The 24,713-nt window shown below is 39.1% G+C and overlaps 1 protein-coding gene across 4 annotated transcripts in view; it reads left to right on the plus strand.

Moving 5' to 3' along the window:
• Positions 1 to 24,713, plus strand: part of MLLT3 (MLLT3 super elongation complex subunit) — a 281,314-nt gene that overhangs the window by 139,308 nt on the left and 117,293 nt on the right. For all 4 annotated transcript variants that reach the window (XM_029920517.1, XM_029920516.1, XM_029920518.1 and 1 more), the window contains 2 exons: positions 12,740 to 12,822; positions 23,658 to 23,801. In XM_029920517.1, the coding sequence (XP_029776377.1) occupies positions 12,740 to 12,822; positions 23,658 to 23,801 (227 nt within the window). The remainder of the gene's footprint in view (positions 1 to 12,739; positions 12,823 to 23,657; positions 23,802 to 24,713) is intronic.

A 24,713-nucleotide genomic window follows, 5' to 3' on the forward strand; every position in this document is an offset into this window, starting at 1 on the left:
AATGCTGCCGCTATATTCTGATGTTTCGTTCCTTAATACTTGAATTGATACGCTCCTATAACTACATTACATCAAGTTCTTGAGAAATCAAATATCTAGTTTGATTTATACATGTAAAACTGGGTCTTACTTGGTGGATTTAATCTGACTTCATAATTGTGATGGAAACAAGAAGATGAAAATCTAATTTATAGAATTATTTTTTTGACATGAGGCAGCCTCTGTTAAAGAAATTAAATATCACTTATTTATTGGTCTAATAAGAATAAAATTCTCCTTTGAGAAAAACTGGGGCACCTGGATGGCTCAGTTGGTTGAGCATCTGAATTCGGCTCAGGTCATTATCTCACAGTGCGTGGGTTCGAGCCTTGCTTTGGTCTCTGTGCTGACAGCTCAGAGCCTGGAGCCTGATTCTGATTCTGTGTCTCCCTCTCTGCCCCTCCCCTGCTCATGATCTGTCTCTCTCTGTCTCTCAAAAATAAATAAATGTCAAAACAGTAAAAAAACAAAAAAAACAAAACCACACACAAACTTTTACCAAGAAACAATTTTTATTTTTTTTCTCTTCTTTTACAGACAAGATTTTTTAAAAAATAGTTTATTGTCATATTGGTTTCCATACAACACCCAGTGCTCTTCCCCACAAATGCCCTCCTCCATCACCGCCACCTCTTTCCCCCCACCTCCCTCTTCCCTGGAGAAACAATTTTTAAAAGTCTGTATCATTCCGAATCTTTGTTTTTATTTTTTGTTTGTTTTGTCCTAATTTCCTGGTTGTGTTATAGCAGATGAGGTGTTTAACCCAAAGATGTTTTATCTGTAAACAGTGATACTAAAAAGGGAAATGGATTTGCTCTCAAGTTCGGTTAGAAGTGGTACATATGACTTGTCATTGGAATAATAGAAGTTTAGATGTAGAAGCCACCTCTGAAGTGTAATCCTTCCTAACATGACCCAGGAGGTCTGGAGTGAGTGGTTAAAGGGACTCTCCAAAGGTCCTATGTCGAGTTTGAGGTAATAATAGAGTCAGAATCATATCTCCCATTCCTGGGTAATTTTTCCTCTTATGATAACCACAGGACTCAAATTCAGATTACATGTGTATTTTCTACTTGTTTGTTTTATTGCAGTATTTCTGTGTTGCTGTTCTGTAATACATAACCTTGGAAGCTTTGTTTACTGCCTTTTCACAGTCTGTGCTAACTAGAGCTTTATGAGATTGGAAGTGGGCGGACAGTGTGGACCGACTGCTAGTGCTTTTAGTGGTGGATTGAGTTGAAAGAATTCCAAAAAGAATATTTTCTTTTTTCATTTCTTTCATTGGAAGAATCTGTAAAGCCAAAAACAAAACCAGATCTAAGAATGTTTAATTAAACTGATTGTAAATATGTACATTTAAATTATTTGGGGGGGGGGGATGGATTTTTGTGAAAATCCAAAATAAGTTCTATAATGCTTATAGTTTATATTCCATTGCCATTTGATAACTGGATGATTTCTAGTTTCCAGAAAGTGTCTAAAGCTTTATAGGGATTATCTCATTTATGCCTTTAGCATGAATGATCTCTTAAAGCTTAAGGGGCTGTATGATGTAGGTAATAGCATTAGCTCCATTTTTTATAACTGAGAGAACAGAATGTATTATGTGACTGTCCAAGGTGCAGTCTGAACCAAGGGGTCCTTAAAAGCTCTGGCTCTTGACCACTAAGCTCTGCCTCCAGAATTTCCTCTGTCACAAAATGCTGCCTATTGTTAAAGGTTTCAACAGGTCCTAGATTTAAATTAGTAAACACTTTTACGATTCATACAATTAGCTTCAGCAGTATTACCTGAGAATTTTCACTCTTATGTTTGGGGTCTGGTGGCAATTTTAGCCTTCTGCCTTCTTTTTCCTCCTCTTTCTTCGTACTTCGTTTCTGTTTTCTGCACCTCCCATTCTCCTTGGTTTACTTGGAGCAATGGTCAGTGTGCCTTGTACATTATTTGGATACCTTCACGTCTCTTCTCAAAAGTAAGTGATTCTGTATTATTCCCAAATGAGATGAAAGCTGCTAGTCATTGACACCCATATTCTTTGTCAATATCCAGTTTTTTTGTTTTTTTTTTTTTTTTTACTTTCCTCTTAGAAAATGTAATTAATTGGTATCTCAAGATGGAAAGGAACTGGGAAGAAATAACTAGTTCAGTTACCCGTCTAGTGGAGTGTTTCTCATGCACTCCAGCCTCAAACTGATTAAAATCTCCTCCTATAAGCTTTTTCTAGAGTAATTCCTACTCATTACAATTTTCTTTTCTTACTCTTATGAAGCACTATCATACCTGCTTTCTTAAAACAAACCAAGATTGGGGTGCCTGGGTAGCTCAGTCGGTTAAGTGCCTGATTCTTGATGTCAGCTCAGGTCATGGTCTCATAGTTCATGACTTGGAGCCCGATGTCAAGGGATTCTCTCTCCCCCTCTCTCTGCCCCTCCCCTGCTTGTGGGTGCGCCTGCTGTCTCTTACTCTCTCAAAATAAATAAATAAAATAAACTTTAAAAAAGATATTAAAAAAATAAGCCAAGACTTACTTTCTCTGCTTCTCCCTGTTTTGTCTCCTAAGCTTTTCAGTTTGTGAGTTTTTATCTGTAATACTAGCTATTAATAGTTTTTGTGTTGGTTACGATTTCTCTTTCATTTACATTTGTACTGTTTCCTCCTACTAAGTAATTCCTGGATTTCAGAGACTGTGAGAGGCACCATGCAGTTAGCATTGCATTTATTAATCAGAAGGTATTTTGTAAAATTTGACCTGTATAAGAGCATAAACCATTTTTCTCCTGTTATTATTTCTTTCTGTTTAGCCCATAGACATGTTAGAGCTACAAATCAAGGCAAGAAATCAACATAGCTCACTTGTATAATCAGGATAGGCAGAAAATAGTAGATCACTACTATGTTTAGTAGGAGGAAGCAAAAAAATCATTCTCTGTAAAAGATTTTTTTTTTAAGTCCCTGTAATTTCCTGAGTGATAAGGGTGCTAGGAGCATCTTTTATTATAGTGATTTTTTTTTAATGTTTTATTTTTGAGAGAGTGTGTGCGCACGGGCAGGAATGGGGAGACAGAGAATAATACCAAGCAGGCTCCAAGCTGTCAGCACAGAATCCAGTGCGAGGCTTGAAGTCACAAACTATGAGATCATGACCTGAGCCGAAATCAAGAGTGGTACACTCAACTGACTAAGCTACTCAGGCATCCCTCTGTAAAAGCAGATTTCCTCTAATGATACAGGTTAACTGTTATAATGTACTTTTGAACAGTAGTTTCAGATTTTATTTTAGCAGTGAGCTACTTTTTTTTTTTCCTCCTCACATAATCTAAAGGGACTCTAATACTATATCTAAAACTTGGTATTGGTCCTTAGGCTATTTAAATTTTTCATTGTTGGGGGCAAACACCTCATTGCTTTGATGAAAGCAATATATACTCCAGGGCTATAGGGTTCGTGGAACCTACATTTGACAACCCTTGCTTTTTAGAAGGGTAGTGATGGAAGATTTTCCCCTGGTTTATTTGAAAAGATTGGAAGATTGTCAGGCTAAACAGGAACCACACTTCTGTAGGCACAGTGTGTAAACAGTTGCCATCATATGAGTTTTACCCCCATTCTGTCTTCATTTGTAATATCTAATGGAGCTTAAATCAATTAAGATACTTAGAATAGGCTCTCTGTGCCAAATGCTTACCAGAAAAACAAAGTAGAATCACAAGATGCTGAAAAGAAATCTTGCCCTGAAGTCTTCCTCTGAAGCTAGAACAGTTGTGATTCCTTCCCTGGAAGCATTTGTTTTTACTACTGAAGGGGATTAAGCAAAACATTAATTAGCCAAGTATTAATTTAGCAAGTATTGAAAATGGAATTGTATGCTGCACAAGAAGAGATGGGGGCAACACATTTAATAGTGGCTCTTATACACCATGTACTTATTAAAAGAAAATGTTTTATTTCAGTTGAAAAATGAGTAGATATGTGCTTGAGAAATTGTCACCTGTGTGTTACAGTATTTTGAATAGCATCACTCTTCTCTTCTTCCCTTTTCTCCTGACGCGTGTGATGTTCCCCCCTTGTAGTGCAGTTTCCCTCTCCTTGAGTAGACAGCTTTTCATGTGTGATCTTTTTTCTCAAATTGCATTAAAAATCCACTCCTTTTTATGGGTGGTGTTCCTTAGTCCACACAGATCCTTTTGTACTGTTTAAGAACTTTGAGGTTTCAAGGGAACAGACTTAAAAAAAAACCCTATAGATCATTTAGGATTAGGTTATACAAATCCCAAGAATGATACCTACCTATAAAACCTTCATAATGAAGAATCCCAGTGAAGATTTAACAAGCAGATGTGTTGTTTTCTTGGGAGTTGGTAGCACTGGGAGAATTTAAGATTTGAGAAATGAGGTTGTGAAATTGTAATAGCCAAACCTATGTGAGTGTTAAATGGTGAATTCAGGATAAAGAAGTCCAAGTAGGCCAGGTTCCAGAAGGAGGAAGTGTCTTCCTCTCAGAGAGCAAATCCAGGGAAGGGGCTGGAGAGCCCTAGAGGCGAATGTCAGGACAGGGTTTCCTTAAGCTGTGTTCACAACTTCCTCCGTGTAAGCATCGTAAGTAGCGTTTTTTCCCCTGCCCAACCGACACATACTCCTTTACTTCTTTCAGTTCTTAAATGTCACCTCCTCAGAAAGGGAATCCTAATCTAAAATAAAGAGGAGCTCTCTATTTCCCTCATGTCAGCCTGCTTGATTTCCACCATAGTGCTTATTACTCAATACTTTCTCAATATTTTCTTGTATGCATGTCCCTTCTCTCCTCCTTGCCCAACAACCTGACTCCCATGAGTGGATGTAAGTTTAATATGTACAGAGGTCATGTCCATTATTCTGGTCATTACTCTGTCTCTAGCACAGAATCTGTACTCAGGGGACAGTGTCTCTGGCTAGAGTGTCATCTGCCTGAGAGCAAGAATCCTATCATATCTGTGTAGTCTTATGATTCCTGTTAGATTGAATTAAATAGGCTAATATTGGTGAGAAAAAATGAATTACTGTCAATGAGAAAACAGGATAATTTTATAAACAAAGATGTTAAGTTTCTTTTTTTCCCCCTTTAAATAAAAAGCAGCACCAGGCTTAGTAACATCTGGGCCAAGTGTAAAACACGGGGTAAAACTCGGTGAGACTTTGATGCCAGAGGCTGTCCCAGGGTCGTTAACTTCTGTTACGTGCGGAAGTCACAAGGTGATTCTTTTAGGAAATGCAATTCTTGAATAGCTCTTTATATATTTGGTTAAATAATAAAACACCATAAAGGGGAAATTGTGTCTCTGACGGCCAGCTTTTTGATGCAGTAATACATACTGAAATGAAGATGTTTCTGCCAAATATCGAGAGGTTCTTAGTGACTTTTCTAGATCATTTTCCATGTAGCCAATGTCGCTTTTCCAGATGCATCTTTTGAAGTATGGTATTCTGAAAAATATCTTGCCCAAGGTTTAACTTTAATATTTTGCCCAAGGTTTAACTTTCTCATCCTTGAGAAAGAAATCTAAATATTTCCCATTCGAATAATTCTCAATGAAGGAATTACGTTTGTCCTGGGTTGAACTTTCTCTGAAGATATACTTTTGCTATTTCCTATCAAATTAGCCCAGAAATACATTTCCCCTAGGCCAACTTTTGAAGCAGTGTCTTATACTAAGTTATTACAAGGTGACTTGGGGCAAGATGGCAGAAGTGCTATCAATTTTAGTGAAAGATGAAGCTTGAATATTTATATTTAGTATTTCCTAAGAATGCATAATGTTGTCTAGTTTCGGGCCACTTTTGTATTTTGTTGGCTCATTTATTATGACATTCCTTGAAGAAATGGTTATGAAAGCAGTCTTGTTTTCCCTCCCTCCCTCCCTTTCTCTCTCTCTCTCTCTCTCTCTCTCTCTCTCTCTCTCTCTCTTTCTCTCTTTCTTTCTTTCTTTTGATGTTTATTTATTTTTGAGACAGACAGAGCATGAGAGAGGGAGGGGCAGAGAGAGGGAGAGGGAGAGACAGAGTCCGAAACAGGCTCAAGTCTCTAAGCCATCAGCTCAAGCCCAATGTGGGGCTTGAATTCACGAGCCGTGAGATCATGACCTGGCCGAAGACAGACGCTTAACAGACTGAGCCTCACAGGCTCCCTGAAGACAGTCTTGTTTTAACATCATGGTTCTCTTCTCTCAAGGTGAAATAGTTTGACCTAACCTCTGCTAGATGGGCTTTGCTAACTGTAATCCCAAATTGCTCTGAAAGCTAAAAATGTGCATACATTTAAAAAAAAAAATCCTTCCCTTTTTTATCCTCTGGAGAGAGAGGCTAGGAATATTCTCAGTCTGTAAGTAAAAATTCCAAGTTACAAACAAATGAAGTCATGTTTATGTTTACCATTAAGGTTTTTTCAGTGTGACCAATTCAGAATCTTGAACTCTTTTTCAAAATCTAGGACTTTCCTGTAGCATTTCAAAATTAATGATCCCTCATATATATGTAATCCATTTTTTTTGTTCCCCTGAGCTTTCTCAGTGCATATAGTATGAAGTTCTCTATACAAGTGTAAACTTTATCCATGTAATCTATTTTTTCTTCATCATTTTTTGTGTTGCTGCTCAGAGTGAGCGTTCAATCATGCTGCTTAACCTTCCTCATGCCTTCGCTCATACCTGGCTTGCCATTAGGCCTTTCTTCGTAACTGCCAAGCTTGTTCCATCTATTCCTTTGACATTCACACTAAAGTTAACGTCCGTTGACCCAACTCTATTTCAGAAATGATGGGCTGGGTTCAGAGATAAGAATTGTCCAGAGACATGGCTCTAGCTTTTGGGAAGCATAGAATTAAATAGGGGTGAGGATGGACCTTGTAAGGAGTATATATAGTAGCATTAGCTGATAGGAACAGTGAGAAAAGAGGTTGCACCCGGAAGAGGGAAACTACCATATTTGTCTTGGGTATTGGCAGAAGGTTCTCCAAAGGAGATGGTGTTTGAGTTGGTCCTTGAGAGGTGAACCCTGACGCAGTGGGCAGGTAGGTTCCACATCTGTCCAGCTAGCCAGCTGTATCTAGCTGGTTTCATCAAACTCAGTGAGAGTTCATTGGACAGTTGTTCTCTTGCAGGGCCACTGTTCCTTATTGCACATAAAGCAGTTAGGTTTTTAGAATTGAATTTTTGAATTATAAACAGGAACTGCCACAACACAGTAAAAACCTCAACAATGGAACACAGAAGCTGCCTGATGTTACCTTTAGTACCTTTTCAGGGAAATGAGGAAATGACCCAAAAGGAAAAGTATTTTTTGTTGTTTAGAAATACCTGTTTTGAAATGGGCTGAGTAGGAACAATGGCGGAATCTTTTTGTGTGTGTCCTGTGTGTGTGTGTGTGTGTGTGTGTGTGTGTGTGTCTGCTTATAGAAACAAAAAACTCAACTGTTGATTTCCAAATGTTCAAGTGTAACATGTCAAGGCTTGGCCATGTTCAGTGGCGGTGAGGCACTCAGACCGCTAGCAGCTAGCCTGGACTTCGAAATGCTCGCGGAGGACAGTTGAGGGCAGAGACCTCTGCCAGGCAGCACGGCGGTTCACTGTTCTTGGGGGCTCTGAAGTGGCAGAACTCGAGCAGGAAGGGAAGGAATCCAAAGAGCTCAAACCGGAAGGGACATTTGGCACAAAGCATTGTTAATGACCAGTCTATATATAGAGTTTGGTGTGTTTCCTTCCTGAAGGGCTCAGCACAGCAAATAAAGTAAAACCAATAATTATCGGTGGGCACGTGAGCCACGTCCTTAACAAAAGTATCCAGATGCGCGGAAATCATAGTGTCTAAGCCAAAAGACTGGAGTGGAATCTGTTTTCCTAAGGATTAGGGGAAAAACTGTTGTCTAGTGATATTTTTTTTTTTAAAGCTTTAAATGAGGGTCTTAAGGGTCTGTAAGAACTTCTTTCTTTTTCAGTGCTAAAAGATGGGATCTTTTAAATAATTAAACACATTTGTTGTGTATGTACATAAACTTTATAATATAAGCCCCAATGTATTCATGTCACAAACATTTATTTCCCTGTACCAAGCACAGGTCTTTTGAAGCCCTTTTCTCCTAAAAGAAGCATATTTAAAATCTCAGGTAATGAGTAAGATTTTGACTTATTCTAGGTTAACCAAAACATGACCTTTTTCTCCCTTTGTGTGTTTTTCTTCCTTGGATAGATTTTTTTGCCCAACTTAGTTAATGGTTAATGTATAGAACTAGCCACTTACTACATAGGTGTATGGGTAGTGTGCCTATTTTTGAGGAGCTAGTTTAGGGAAAAACCCCAATTGCTTATTATTTACATACATTTTGAAGGCTGGTGTTTTTGTTTTTGTTTTTGTTTTTTGCGTGAGTGCCGTGTGCTACTAGATGACAGTATATGTGATTACTTGGTCAGAGAACATTTTCTTTAGTTCTTTTTAAAAAGTATTTTAAACAGATGTTTATTTTTGAGAGAGAGAGAGGGAGAGATAGCAGGCAGGGGGCGGGCAGAGAGAGGGGAGACACAGATTCTGAAGCAGGCTCCAGGCTCTGAGCTGTCAGACAAGAGCCTGATGCTGGGCTGAACTCAAGGACAGTGAGATCATGACCTGAGTTGAAGTTGAACACTTAATTGACTGAGCCACCCAGACACCCTGGCTGTTTTTTCTTTTAAATATTTTTCAATGTTTATTTGTTTGCTTTTGAGAGAGTGTGAGAGAGAGCAAGAATGCGAGCAGGGGAGAAGTAGAGAGAGAGTGAGAGAGGGAGACAAAATCCCAAGCAGACTCTGCTGTCACTGCTGAGCTTGACGCCAGGCTTGAACTCACTAACTGTGAGATCATGACTGGAGCAAAAATCAAGAGATGGCCACTTAACCAACTGAACCAGCCAGGTGCCTCTGGACAAAGAACAGTTTGAAAATGTTTCCTAATTAGAGCTTTGGAATACACGAGCAGTAAAGTGTAGAAGGAGAAGATTGGAGACATGCTATTTATGGCTATATAATGTTAGTTTCAAAATGACACTGAAAATCCTCTGGCTCGATTTATTAACTTAGTCTCTTGAAATTTGGTACTATCAGAATTAGAACCAGTTCCATGCTGAGCAAGCAGTCAGCTTTCAAGAGAAGACTCTTCTGTGGCAACACGGAACATTCAACAAACATTTGTTGAACACCCTTTACCTGGCTCAGTGTTGGTGCCCGGAGTTACAGACATGAATAATAATGGAGTTGCTGACCTCAAGGGACTCCGTCTAGTGGAGGAGTGTTATCTGCCAGTCTGATAAATGAACCAACCTCAGCTGTGCAGCAAGAGGAGCTCAGAAGAGGAACAAGGCAGACCTGAACGAGCTAACGTCTGGGCTGGATTTTGACAGGAATAAGAACTTCCAGTGACTTCTGCCAACTTAATTTGTGTATTGAAAGAATGCCTGTGAATCCTCCCATTTTACGGTCACCTAAAAAAATCGGATGGCTTTCTGAAGCCAAATATCCCTTTAATTAAACTTCTGAAACTTGGTCTTTTATTACATAGATCTTAAGATGATCTGATTCTCAAATAATTGAGATGAAGAATGAGTTAATTCAAGGGTTTAGGACACTTAGATCTTATGAAGGTGACATAGTGGCCAGCGATTGTGGAACAAGTGTTCTCCGCCCCCCCCCAATATTTATTTTTGAGAGAGAGAGAGAGAGAGAGAGAGAGAGAGAGAAACACACACGAACAGCACAAGTGAGGTAGGAGCAGAGAGAGAGAGAGAGAGAGGGAGGGAGAGGGAGAGAGATTGAGAGAGAGACAGGATCCGAAGTAGTCACCAGGCTCTGAGCTGTCAGAGATGCCTGACGTGGGGCTGGAACTCACACTGAAGTTTGACGTTTAACCTACTGAGCTGCCTAGGCTCTCCAGAACAGGAATTCTTAGTGAAGAAGTGTTGCCCAGTAAAATACGGTCTCAAAGGTGGTCCTGTTAGTTTCACAGTAATTGCTTTATGTCTAATGGACGATCCCTACTAGCTAAAATATTTCTTAGTTTTAACTCCTGTTTCTTTTTAAGAACTAGGTTAGAAACCCATGTTAATGATTTAGGTTATACGATACTTAGATAAATAAATTAACGAATGGCTTCCCCTGGTTTGACTTTCTTCAGATTCGAACACTGAGTTTGTATTTTTACTGCTACTGTTTTCTAGCATGTTGAGTGTGTATAAAAAGTTTCTCTTGTTTGCTGCTGATGAAGAACCTAGGGTGCTCTACACACGTTGTTCATTGTTTATGAAAATATTGCATTTAAAAATAATTGAGGTATGTGTTGGTAAATAGTTTCTTGTAAACTAGACTTTTACAGAATATTAATACATAACAGATCATTTCCTTTAGAGGGTGGGAAAAAATCTTAAACTTTCAACTGGAAGATGTGCTCATTAACAGCTGTTTCCTATAATAGAAGCAATTTGCATGCAGAATAGAGAAAATGAATTATACAAAAGGGTGTATAGAGGAGCAGCTATAACTTCTCTGGCATGTACGGCAGCCCACAGAACAAACTTCCTTCAAATGACATTGGCATGATTAATCCCAAACAACCTGGACACTGAAAGTGCTGTTCTGAAAAGACTGCTTTGCAGTCTGGAAATGTCATGAGTGTAATTCGAGTCTTCTATCTGGGGTCTGGGGCGTGCTCAGTGCTTTTGGTGGCATACCCTCCCCCAAGGGTTCAGGGCATTTGAATATTCATGACAGGTTGGCAGGTGGTTAGTAGATGCAGGACTTAATGTCCTCTGGTTGTTTTGCATTTTCTTTCTTTTTTCTCTTCTTTCTTTCTTTCTTTCTTTCTTTCAAAAAGAAACTTGTAAGGTCAGGTGAGAGTCCTCATTCCTGATTTACTTCTGATGTCAGTTTTGGGGAAATATTCCTGAAATGGGCTAAAGGAGACTTTCAAGCATTACAATCCTATCTTCAGTATATCTCTTCATGACCATATTTGTACTTGGGGAGGGTCTAACAACTTTCCTGTACATCATCAGCATTGCCTATAAGAAAAATGCCTTGTGCTTACATTCCTACACGTACATACTCTTGCATCTTGACAGCCATGCTTACAGATGGGTAGATGGTGTTCTGTCTCTTAAAAGGAAAGGAAATGGAAACTATCTAGAGAATTCTTAGTCTAGGAGCCATGGACTTGAGTCTTCTAATCTAAATCAGGGGTCTCTCCTTGCTGCTTTCTTTCTGTTTTCATCTGAAAAGTTTACACGACAGTTGGCTATTTCATGGAGTAGATTTCCTGCCTCACTTCAGTAACTTTTTGAGAACTTAAGCCAGCCAGGATCTGTGCTATTTCTTTTATGTACACCATCCTGTTTAATCCTTACAGTGTTTGGAAGAAAACCTAAGGTTCAGAGAATTGGAGTAACGTTCTACAGGTAGCCTGGTTAGTCTGAGGTGGATCCCAGATTGGCACCCAGGTGGCCTAAGCCCTTGAAGCTTGGCACTCTTTCTGTGCCTGGCGTAAATGGTTCCATCCTTGAGGATTCTTGGGGTAAATGTTTCCATCCTTGAGGACCGGAAGGAAATTACACATGACATTTCTGAATACATGGTGATACAAAACTCTGTTGAGTGTCAAACCTGTGATTCTGACAAATATTTGGGAGGGTAAAAGGAGAAGGGAGGATAATACTTAGTGGTGTGGAAAGGCCACAAAACTTGTGATTAAATTTGGATTTGAACTAAGAGAGGACACTAATAGTGGTATCAAGGTATGAGGGAAGGGACAGGAGGACAGAGCACAGTTGGGAAATGCTGGAAATTTGTGGGGGGGCGGAATTGGTGCACTTGAATGAAGCACAGGAGGATTGATGGATGACAAAAAAGGAAGGCTGGAAAGGTAGGCTGCAGAGGACTTGAGCTGCCACACAGAGTACTGCGTCACCTTGATGTTCAGCATGTCCATTATTTTTTCTTTGTGATATTACCAAATACGGTCATAATCAGAATGAGTTCAGTTGGCTTGTGACTGATTTGGGTTTATCCTAGGATATCCTGATATCCTACTATTACCATACTAGGAAATCAGGATATCCTAGGATGAAATTCTATTTAGCTCCTTTAGGGTATGTCTCATTTCCCAAGAGCTTGCCTAAATAGTCTTGCTTAAAGTCTTTTGGGAGGGAAATTGAGGAGAGCGATTTCACATGCACCAATAACATTGGGAGATTCAGGATTTGAGATTTTCTGAGGAGGGAGGGTATCAATCAGGATGTCTCCAAGAAGTGAGGGGTTTAAGGGTGGAGGAATTTACATGAAAGAGGGAACTTTGAAGCTTTGGATCATAGGAGCTATCCTCCGTTTCCCTAAAGCTTTAGGGCAGGATAGGAACAACTGAAGTCAAGTTATTAATGACCATGGTTGACTGTGGTAAAATGCTTCCCTTCAAGACTTGAACAAATAGCTTACAAATTTGCTTTACCTAGGAAAATTAATATTACAAATTCTGGAGAAAAAGTATAGATCAGAAAGGCAGATGGGGACTTGGGAAAAGGCTGTGAAATGGAGCATGATCTAGATAGGAGAATGAAGTTTTCCTTCTTTCTTTTATTTTTTCAGAAGAAAGAAGAATGTCTTCTTGTCTTTTATTCTCCTCTCACCTGCTTTTTTTTTTCTTTTTAATGTTGCAGTGTGCAAAGATCCACCTTACAAAGTAGAAGAATCTGGGTATGCTGGTTTCATTTTGCCAATTGAGGTTTATTTTAAAAACAAGGTACGTAATCTTTACCCATTAATCTTTCAGTAAAAGATCCTCCATTAGTCAAACAGTGTTTAAAATAATTTTGATTCTAAATACCTCTTTCACTAGATGATTTTAAAATAAAAGTTAAATTTGTCTTCTAGGAATTTTGGCCATTGTTCCCGTTAATTATAGAGGAAGTGGCTAAAAAAGATAATTTCAGTTCTGTGAAGCCAGATTATATGAAATTCATTAAACTTTCTTTTTAGGAGAAGAATGATTACCATTCGAAAAAGGTTAATGTATGTTTGTAAAGTAGAAAAGAAATTATGTTTTTTTAGTGAAATGCTCTTTTTCTCATTTGCGTATTTCCAGAGTTTTAGACACTTGCAAAGGAAAAAATCTCTCATGTATCCTTAGTGGCCGTGCACACATGGCATATGTCTCCAATTATATCAACTTGATGTATTATGGATTCTAGTGGATTTAAAAGTATGTATGTAGCAATACACACAGACTGTATAAGATTGGATAAATCGTGTAACCTCTGTAGGCTTCATTTTCCTTAATTATAAAATGGGATAGGATAAGAGTATCTATCTCATAAGGATTAGATACAAAAAGTCTGTGTACAATATTTAGAATAGTGCTTCATATATACGTAAGCACTTAGTAAATGCTAACGATTACTTTTCTCAGTAATCTCACTGAAACGTTCACGGTTTTTATCAAAATCAGAACTTAAGATGCATTTATGTCTGCTCATGTGATATGGCTTTACATTAATGTATTGTTTGTTTTTTCCTCATTTCTTGTTGGATTTCCTTTAAAAAGCATTTAGCTTTCATTTGTTTTATTTAGAAAATTGAGACATAATTTGTACACCATAAAATTAATTTTGAAAAAGTGTATACTCCTTGGGTTTTAGCAGATTGTGCAATTATTACCACTGTCAAATTCTATGACTTTCCTAGTATTTTCATCACTCCACACAGAAATTCTGTACCTCTTGGCGGTCATTCCTCATTCTTCCCTCCCTCAGCTCCTGGCCATGATTAATCTACTTCCTTTTTCTGTGTTATTTCCTATTCTGGCAATTTCATATTAATGGAATAGTGCAATAGGTGGCCTTTTGTGCCTGGCTTCTTTCACTTAGTGTATCTTCAAGGTTTATCTATGTTATGAGATGTAGTAAAATTATTATATTTTAATAACTGAATATTATCCCATTGTGTAAATATACCACGTTCTGTTTATTAATTTATAAATTGATGGACATTTGACTTATTTCCACCTTTGGCTACTGTGAATAATGCTGTTTTGAATATTCATATGCAGATTTTTGTGTGGACATATGTTTTCAAATCTCCTGGTATATATATCTAGATGGAGTAGGTGGGTCATATGGTAACTCTGTTTAATTTTTTGAAGAACTGCCAACTGTTTTCCAAAATGATGATACTGTCATATTCCCACCAGCAGTGGTGGGAGGGTTCCAGTTTCTCTGCATCCTGGAAAATGCTTGTCATTTTCCATTTTAAAAATTATAGTTATCATGGTGCATATGAAGTGGTTTTGATGTGCATTTGCCTGAGTTATGATTTAAAAAAATTTTTTTATTTTTAACATTTATTTATTTTTGAGACACAGAGAGAGACAGAACACGAGCAGGGGAGGGGTGGAGAGAGAGGGAGACACAGAATTGGAAGCAGGCTCCAGGCTCTGAGCTGCCAGCACAGAGCTTGATGTGGGACTTGAACCCACAAACTGTGAGATTGTGACCTGAGCTGAAGTTGGACATTCAACCAACTGAGCCACCCAGGCACCCCAGATGAGTTATGATTTTTGAACATTTTTTCACATGCTTGTTGTCCATTTGTTTATTTTCTTTGGAGAAATGAACACTTAAATCTTTTGCCAAGTTAAAATGTTTAAATTTAAAATTTTTATTTATTTCTTGAGAGGGAGAAAGTATGAGTGGGTGCTGAGGAGAGGCAGAGGGAGGGAGAGAGAGAATGAAAATCTTAAAAAAAATTTTTTTTAATGTTTATTTTTGAGAGAGACAGGGTGTGAGTGAGGGATGAGCAGAGAGAGAGGGAGAGAGAGAATCCCAAGAAGGTTTCACACGGTCAGTGCAGAGCCTGATGCAGGGCTTGAGCTCATGACCCATGAGATCATGACCTGAGCTGATATCAAGAGTCAATCGCTTAACCAGCTGAGCCTCGCAGGCACCCTTAAGTGGTTGTGTTTATGGGAAGGAATCCAGAGCCTATCTTTCACCCATCCCCATTTTCAATACTCCAAAAGTTTAAAATATTTTTTTAATGTTTTTTAAAAATTTATTTTTGAGAGACAGAGAGAGACAGCACGAGCAGGGGAGGGTCAGAGAGAGAGGGAGGCACAGAATCAGAAGCAGGCTCCAGGCTCTGAGCTGGCTGTCAGCACAGAGCCTAATGCAGGGCTCGAAACCACAAAGTGAGATCATGACCTGAGCTGAAGCCAGATGCTTAACCAACTGAGACACCTAGGCGCCCCCAGAAGTTTAATTAATAAAGATCATGCAGTGCTTTTCTTCACTCTTATCATGCTGTTCACGTCCACAGTTTTATTTCTTCTAGGCATTGGGCTGTCCATGGGAAGAGTCTAGCCAGAAAGGGTCTTGTTTCAAAGAAACAAGGGAATAGACACGGTCTCTCGGGAGGATCATACTGGTTATAGCAGTCTATTCCCATCACCTGAAGTCAATTTAACGTTGCACTGACTTCGATTTGGAAACAATGCTGTAGTGAAGTATCTTCATCTTCTCTCCTTTGTTTTTACCTTTTTGAGTCATTTTTACAGGCTGTCAGTTCAACAAAAATACATCTTCTGAATGGTCCAATTTCCTTATTTGCAGAAATAACTGGAATTTTCCTGCACACCAGATTTTATTTTTTTTAATTATTTTTCTGTTTTTTTAAATTTATTTTTTAGAGACAGAGAGAGACAGCATGAGCAGGGGAGGGTCAGACAGAGAGGGAGACACAGAATCTGAAACAGGCTCCAGGCTCTGAGCTGTCAGCACAGAGCCCGACCCGGGGCTTGAACCCATGAACCATGAGATCATGACCTGAGCCCAAGCTGGCTGCTTAACCAACTGAGCCACCCAGCTGCCCCATACACACCAGGTTTTAAAAGAGGACAAAGGAAAGATGAAGAGGCAGCATGTATTGTGTGTGTGTGAGTGTCAGCACCCACCACATATATGTGTGCACACATACACAAGCTGAGTCTTCTCAGCTCTTTGGGTAGTCACTCTTATTATGGCTGAAAGACAGCTTGTTTACTTGTTTTGAGAAGAATTTTAGTTTATTAAACAGCGAGGGAAGGAAGAGGCACATGAGATGGAAAGCAGTAATTCCTGTGGAGCCATTATGAAATAGACACTTGGGCTGAACACTGTGAAGTTGATTTTCTGTTTAGCATCTGTATTAGCTTATTTCTGTTTTCTAGTTTGAGACTTTCATTGAGATTTTGTATTTAATGATGATTGCTATTTTTATTTATTTTTTAAATTTTTTAATGTTAATTTATTTTTGAGAGAGAGAGCATGAACAGGGAAGGGGCAGAGAGAGAGAGAGAGACAGAGAGGGAGACACAGAATCTGAAGCAGCCTCCAGAGCTGTCAGCACAGAGCCTGATGTGGGGCCTGAACCCATAGACCATGAGATCATTACCTGAGCCAGAGTCAGATGCCTAACTGACTGACCCACCCACACACCCCATTGGTTGCTATTTTTATAGGTGCACAATGAGACATATAGATTTCAGTGTTTGTAATATCAAAAAGTGAGATAGTATACCTAGTTGGTCCTATGAAGAGATGTGGCTCAATAAATGGTGGGTTAGTAATTCAGGAACTGCTAGGGGCACCTGGATGGCTCAGTCGGTTAAGTGTCCCACTTCGACTCAGTTCTTGATCTTGCAGTTCGTGACTTTGAGCCCCACATTGGGCTCTCTGCTGTCAGTGCAGAGACTGCTTCACATCCTCTGTCTCCCTCTCTCTCTGCCCCTCTCCCATTCATTCTCTCTCTGTCTCTCAAAAATAAACAAACATTAAAAAAATACATGGAATGCTATAAACCATTATTGTAATGAATGTTCATTCTTAAGACAAAGTTGAATAATTTAGCAACATGGATAAGCAAAAACAGAAATGATGACAACCTAAAAGTTACAGATTTACATGTATGTGGTTATGATATCATTTATGTATATTTTTATAAGCCACTGAAGCTGAGAATAAATGATGTTCTAGAAATATACATACACAGTATAAGAGTGTGAATTGAAATGACAGCACAGGAACTAAATAGCATTGGTTACAGGGGAAGAGGGATAAAGCAGCTTATAAGTATAAAATTTTATTTCTTTGAAGAAAAAGGTAAACACAGTAGAAGTGTTAGCATCTGTTTAGTCTCAGCGGAAGGTGCATTGCTGTAGTGTTTAAAGTCTCTTCTGTATGCTATTCAGTTTTTAATTAAAAAAGAAATTATTGCTTTGACATCTCTTTTCATCGATCTTGCAGTTTTTTACAAACCGGTTTTGCTGTATTCTCTGAACTCATTTCTCCTCTTCTTGAATCATCTGTGGGTAAAAATTTCATAGGTCTGGGCTATTGCTCCAGGATAGACATTTTTATCTCTTTTGAGTTTTTATCATTTTATTCATCTCTGGAGTTTATTCAACTTTGTCTTAAGAATGAACATTCATTATGATAATGGCTTATGAAAAGAATTGTTCAGAGTTTTCAGAGGAGGTGAAAGCAAGCTGCAGAGAGACTTCCAAGTGATCTTGGGAGAGAGAGTCTGCAGATTGAGGATGAGACCATCCTGTCCTTGGTTTCCTCTTCATCCTTTGCTTTCCCTGCTTCCAATAAGGCTCTCTTCAATTCTGCTCTAAATTTAGTTGTGAGGTCAGAGTCATTATCCCAGAAGGGGGGTGAAATGTCTGTCGCTGCTGTTTTTGAGTTTGTGTATGTGTATTCTAAATTTTTTTATATGTGTTTAACACAGCAAGCTTATCTATGAATATTACAAGTGTGGCAGGAACTTTAAGCCAATAAGCACACTGATAAAACATAAATGACTAGCATTTTAGGATGAAAGGACGCCCCCGCCTCTCTTTCCTTCCATCCTCAGAGAAGGTACCTGAGGAAATGTCAAGGGCCGAGGCAGAACAAGAGGGGCAGATTGATACTGCCAAACCCAGACTGGAGGAAGCGTGGTAGTTTTATGTAGAGAATAAATGCATGCTTTCTTGTTTGAAATTTGAGAAGCCTCTTTCCTGAGGAGCATAGATGGGCATAATAATGAAGTCTGCCCTCTAAGAAAGAGATCAGTTGGCTAGAGCATAAGCTTGTGAGAACTTTCTCCTTACTCAACATAAAAAAGAAAAATCTTTAAAAAGAAAATTGTGCGCAGGATTCATAGAAAGATTAGTCACTTTTTGTGGTCATTACCCATTAGTTTAATTGGAAAATGATTTGGGGGGGGGTTTGAAAGTGTGTGGACTATGAAGTGATATTGTTATTTATTCTTTTTCTGCTGGTAATTATTTGTATTCATCAATATATTTTTCTCTTTAAAAAAGTATACAAAAGTATACTTTTTGAGTCCTTTTAATCATTGTTAACTATTTGGTATTTTCCTGATTTCCCCCTATGGATTTGCATAGACAAAATTTATATCAAGGAGAGATTGGCAGAGGCAAAATATACCATGCATTAATATTTTTTGTGACTTACCTTTAATCTGCTTGGCACTATGCCTTTCTAAATCTGTATTAAAATTTTTTTTAATGTCTATTTATTTTTGGAGAGCTACAGAGCATGAGTGGGGGAGGGGCAGAGAGAGAGAGAGGGAGACACAGAATCTGAAACAGGCTCCAGGCTCTGAGCTGTCAGCACAGAGACCAATGCAGGGCCTGGACCCATAAGCCGTGAAATCATGAGTTGAGACGAAATCAGATGCTCAACTGACTGAACCACACAGGTGCCCTTAAATATGTATTTTTGAACATCTGAGTGGTATTCAATGATATGATATACTCACTTGAAGATTATCTCAACGGTTTTTTTTGCCATTACAAATAGTGCTACTATGAACATTTTATAATATATCTATCTTTGTGTGCATATTTGGATATTTCTGTGGGAAGAGATTCTTAGAAGTAGAATTACTGGGTTAGCATGTTGATAGCTGCTGCCAAATTGCCTTCCCAGAAGGCTTTACAAATTTACAGTCCCAATTATAAGGCAGAAAACAGCTCTTCTTGTGTTTTTAATTAAATTCTAAGGTTGTGTTGACTGTTTTACAACTGAGAGGAAAGGCAGGTAAGTAAGAAAAATGATCATATTTCACTGTGATAACTACATTAATAAAGGAATGCTGTCAGAGGGATATCTAATACAGATTGGATTGGAAGTATTAGGAAGACTTTCCAGTGGATTTCATGTTTTATCTGGGTTTTGAATAATGAGTGCATTAATAAGCAAGCAAGGGAGGGCACGTGTGCTGGGAGAGAAGATGGTAGAAGCGTGGGGAGTACTAGATGCGAAAGGCAAAGTGAATGAGATCATGTCGAGTACTGGGAACCACAAAGAGCTCCAAAATTGTGGAAACACAGGGTTTTGTAAGAGAACAAAGGAAACGTAGGAAAGGTATTGAAGGTCTAATATGGTTATTCCAAAGAAGAGCGACTGTATCCTGTGAAAAAAATTAAAGGCATGTATATCAGTGAAAAGATGTAATCTCATTTTTGAATCGGGATGATCACTATCTTGCCACTGTAAGAGGTAGAATGGGGTGACTCCAAAAACCAGGAGGTGACCAGGTGAGGAACGAGCACGGCCCAAGCTAAGGCGAGGGTGTGGGAACTGGACAAAAGGGTTGGATTTGAGAGTTCCTAAGGGATACCCTGGAGTAGAACTTGTGGGGCTAATTGAGTGTGCTGTGCAAGGGAGAAGGAAGAGCTGGCGATGGCTTTTTTTGTTTGTTTGTTTTGTTTTTCTATTTTTTTTATTTTAACTTTGGCAAGAGATTAGGGTTTCTTTTTGCCAAAATATAGAGTATGGGAGAAAGGACAAGTGAATAGAACTCCAATTTAAGATAATCCATGACTTTGAAGTTGCTGTGGGTCAATTGGTAGACATGCGGACAGATGTGGGTGTGGAGCACCCATATGTGGCCATCAAGTGGGAGCTGGGCTGGAGGTGCAGATAGGGGAGTCACTGGTTTGTGGGTAGAGGTGATACCCTATGAGTGGGTGTGGCTCCCTGGGGACTTTGCCCAAACCTAAAGGATGTTTATGGGTCAGTGAGGAAAGAAGGGAAGCCCACGAAGAAGATTGAGAAGGAATGCCCGTGAATGTGAAGGAAACTAGGAGGGAGGGGTACCCTGATGAAAGAGGAAGGGAGCAGGTTTCATGCTGCTTGGTAGTAGACAGAAGAGGTAGGGGTGCCTGGGTGGCTCAGTCTTTTAAGCATCTGATTCTTGATTTTGGATCAGGTCAGGATCTCACAGTTGTGAGATCAAGCCCCTCTTGGGGCTTCATGCTGAGTGTGGATCCTGCTTGGGATTCTCCCTTCCTCTCTCTGCCCTTCTTCGCTCTCTCTCTCTCTCTCTCTCTCTCTGTCTCAACTAAATCAATAAATACTAAAAAAAAAAGTGTAGAGATAAGGAGAGAATGAAGGAACTGAGACTTTTGAGTGAAAAGAACCAGTTTCACATCACTTTGTTTCATCACATTGCATATATAAGAAGTTCTTTCTTTTTTAATTTTTTAATGTTTATTTATTTTTGAGAAAGACACACACACACACTTACACACAGTATGAGTGGGGGAGGGGCAGAGAGTGAGGGAGATGCAGAATCCGGAGCAGGCTCCAGGCTCTGAGCTAGCTGTCAGCACAGAGTTGTCAGCTCAAAGTCCTATCCTACATGGGGCTCAAACTCACAAACTGTAAGATCATGACCTGAGCTGAAGTTAGATACTTAACCGACCAAGCCACCCAGACGTTCCAGAAGTTCTTCTTCTTCTTTTTTTTTTTTTTAAGAAAACATTGCTTTATTGGACTATGTAAAATTGTAATGTGTTATATACTAAAAGACATAAATATCTCCTACATTGCTTTTGAGATTTTAAAAGGGTGCAGCCACTCTGGAAAACAGTAAGGCAGTTTGTAAAAATGTTAAACATGTAGGTACCATAATGACCCAGAAATTCTCCCCATAGGTGTATATTCATGAAAATACATGTCTGTATAAAAACTTGTACACAAATGTTTCTACCAGCATGGTTTATGGTAGCTAAAAAGTAGAGAAAATACACATATCAGTCTACCAATAAGTGGCTAAACAAAAACTGGTATACCCATACAATGGAATATTACTCAACCATAAAAAAAACTAAATATTGACACATTACTACATGTTTGAACCCTGAAAACTGTAAGATTTAATGGATGGAGGCAGAGGTGAGAGGAAAGAAAAAGACCAAGTTATGGAGCCAAGAAAGCCTTTATTGGCATCTGCAATTACGGGCGAGGTTCCGTGACTCTGGAGTGGGGAGTCAGGGAAGTCACACCTGGTACAGGAGGGGCGAGGTATTTTATGGGTGAAAGACTTCCGGTCGGGTCCTGGGAGGGCAGATCACCAAATGAGGGCACTTTAGGGATGCGGCGGGATAGGTTGCCTCCTCTGTCAGGGTGGTGGGAAGCTGGGGCTCCATGATTGGCTGTTTTCAAACTGGCGCGGAACATTCCAGGTCTGCAGGCTAGGGGTGGGGGTCGTCGGTGCACGTTGTTTTTCCAACCCACAGCAAAATGGCCGCTCGATCACCATGCCAAGGTGACTCCCAAGGTGACTCTTACAAAAACATCATGTCAAGTGAAAGAAGACTGTCACAAAGATGACATATTGTGCATGTAGTTTATGTACTTATATGAAATGCCAACTCCACAGAAAAGGCAATGTTAGAGAAATAAACACATTAGTGGTACAAGGGAATGCACGGTCTTGGGGAATGGGAAATGACTATCAGTGTGTTTGAATTTTCTTTCTGGATTGATGAAAACGTTCTGAAATTAGATGGTGGTGATGGTTCCAAAATTCTGTGAATATACTAAACACCACTAAGTTGTATACTTTAAAAAAGGGTGGGTGTTATGATTTGTGAATTCTTTCTCAATAAAGCCATTAAAAATCAACAAAATGGCAAAGCTAATAAGTAATGAAAACAATTACAACATTTCGCAAGGGTGGTTACTATTTGTAACATAAAGGTGGTTACTATTTGTAACACAAAAGGAGTTTTTATGTAAAGTAATAGAACAAACTCCAAGTGCCTTAATTTCCTCATTTGCAAAACAGGACTCAGAATTGACCTTGAGGAGAGCTATAAGAATTGAATGAGATCACTGTTAGCATTCATATTAGTTATTGTTATTATCCTCCGTCTTCATTTCACCTGGGATGCTTAAGAATCAGTGTGTAGAGAGGTTTAAATGTTTAGCTAACTAAAGTAATGGCTTGAGAGGAGAACTTGGGTATCATGAAGTTCTAATGATTATGTTCTCTTGGAGATGATGCTTATTTTGTCTTCCTAGTTCATTTCAGAGATATGTATTGCATTTCTGCTATGCATGGGTACTAAATGAGTTGTAAAGTTCCTTCTTTCAAGAATCTTCTGATTTCACAGGATAAAGGGAGATAGTAGGATGATTAACCTAAGATGTGCAAGGATAAGAGAGAGACAGAGAGAGCAGAGGAGAGGCAGTAGGAAGTTGGGAGTGGAGTTTCTAGGACGGTTTCCCCAGGGTGATACCTGAATGGAGAAGGAGAAGTTATCCTGGTGACACAAAGGTAAAGGAATGGAGGCAGGCAATGAGGGTAGTAACCCAGAATTTCTAATCTGGTGAACCGAGAATTAGCCTGGAGCATAGTAAATACTGGAACAACCAATAGCAATGTGTTGCCTGCGGGTGGTGGGTTAAAGAGCCCCAACCAGGTTCTGATGTATTCAGGTGCACTTGGATTTTTATCTTAATGGTGATTGGAAACTTTTGACATTTCAATCAAGCTGTAAAAATGGCTAGATTTTTGTTTCATATAGATAATTTTGAGGACTGAATGAAGGAGGAATTGAAGAGGAATCCATCCTGAAGTAGGAAGACCTACTAGAAAAAGGAGTTTATTGTAGTTTGGGCAATGAGTAAGAGTATGGGTTAGAGGACTTGTTCAAGAAATATTTAGGAGAGAAAATAGCAGTTCAGTTGTTGGTGGTGGGTGTAGGTGGGTAGAGTGGGAAGGGGAGGAAGTGGCTTCAGGGTTCTCTTAGGTTTCTAGGTAGGTGGCTGAGTTGGTGGGTAGTGTTATGCCACTTGAGACATTGCAGGGAAAGTGGTGAGTTTCTTCTCTTAGAAAGCAAGAAAATGATTCATCAGGTATTTCCATTTTGCTTTGTAGATAATTCCGTGATAATTTTCTTTTCCCAGCACTTTGACACTATAGCTATTGGGTATCTGGGTCATTTCTATTCTTGTGAAGAACAAAGCTTTGCTTTTAAATATTGTATATGTGGGGTACCTGAATGGCTCAGCCCGATAAGCATCAGACTCTTGATTTTAGCTTGGGTCATGATCTCAGGGCTTGTGAGTTTGAGTCCTGTGATGGGCTCTGCACTGACAGCACAGAACCTGCTTGAGATTCTCTCTCTCTTTCTCTTCTTCTCTGTCTTTGTCTCTCTCTCAGAAACAAATAAATAAACTTAAAACAAATTTGTATATGCTCAACTTTCTTTTCTTTTCTTAAATTTTTTTTAATCTCTAGGAAGAACCTAAGAAAGTCCGCTTTGATTATGACTTATTCCTGCATCTTGAAGGCCATCCACCAGTGAATCACCTCCGCTGTGAAAAGCTAACTTTCAACAACCCCACAGAGGAGTTTAGAAGAAAGTTGCTGAAGGCAGGAGGGGTAAGTGACACTCTGTTGTAAAAGTAGATGCTAGCGTGTTAAGTATAATAATGTTTTAGAGTGGTAAAACAGGGGAAGTGCCTTAATGACCCAGCTATGGACTCATGGTTTGGGATAAAGAGGTAAGCAAACAATAATCTTTTAAGTAGGTATGAATCTGAAATTGCACTGTTAGTTACAATAGCTTGATAGCCCATGCACTTTTTAAATCTATTTTAAGAAAAAGCCAAAAGCAATAAACTCTGCTCAGTTAAGAAAAGCACAATGTGTGAACTTTGTTCTATCAGTTTATAGATGCTTTTAGGTAAAGTTGAAAGTCATGCTTAAAATTAAATAAAGAGGTTATTATCCAGATTTTCTTGATAAAAATTAATAGAAAAGGTGTACTCCTTCACATTACATGTTTAGGTCATTTCAATACACCTTCTGCCTTGTTCGAATTCTATGTAGGTAAAAGATGGATTTCTTTTATTTTAAGATAATGGTAGCCAAGGTGCGATAAATATTTTGTCAGTGTGATTTGGTTAGGATGGGGAAAGACTTTTTTTCTTTTCTTTTTTTTTTAATCTTTTTTATTTTTTTTTTGAGACAGAGAGAGACAGAACATGAGTGGGGGAGGGGCAGAGAGAGAAGGAGACCAGAATCAGAAGCAGGCTCCAGGCTCTGAGCTGTCAGCACAGAGCCTGATGTGGGGCTCAAACCCACGAATGTGAGATCATGACCTGAGCCGAAGTTGGAGGCTTAACCGACTGAGCCACCCAGGTGCCCCTGGGAAAGACTTTTTTTCGAATTAAAAGAATTTTTCTTAATTTTTTTACTTTTGAGAGAGAGACAGAGTGAACAGGGGGGCAGAGAGAGACACACACAGAATCTGAAGGAGGTTCCAGGCTCTGAGCTGTTGGCACAGAGCCT

The sequence above is a fragment of the Suricata suricatta genome, chromosome 13 (genome assembly GCF_006229205.1).
Source record: "Suricata suricatta isolate VVHF042 chromosome 13, meerkat_22Aug2017_6uvM2_HiC, whole genome shotgun sequence".
Lineage (NCBI taxonomy): Eukaryota > Metazoa > Chordata > Mammalia > Carnivora > Herpestidae > Suricata > Suricata suricatta.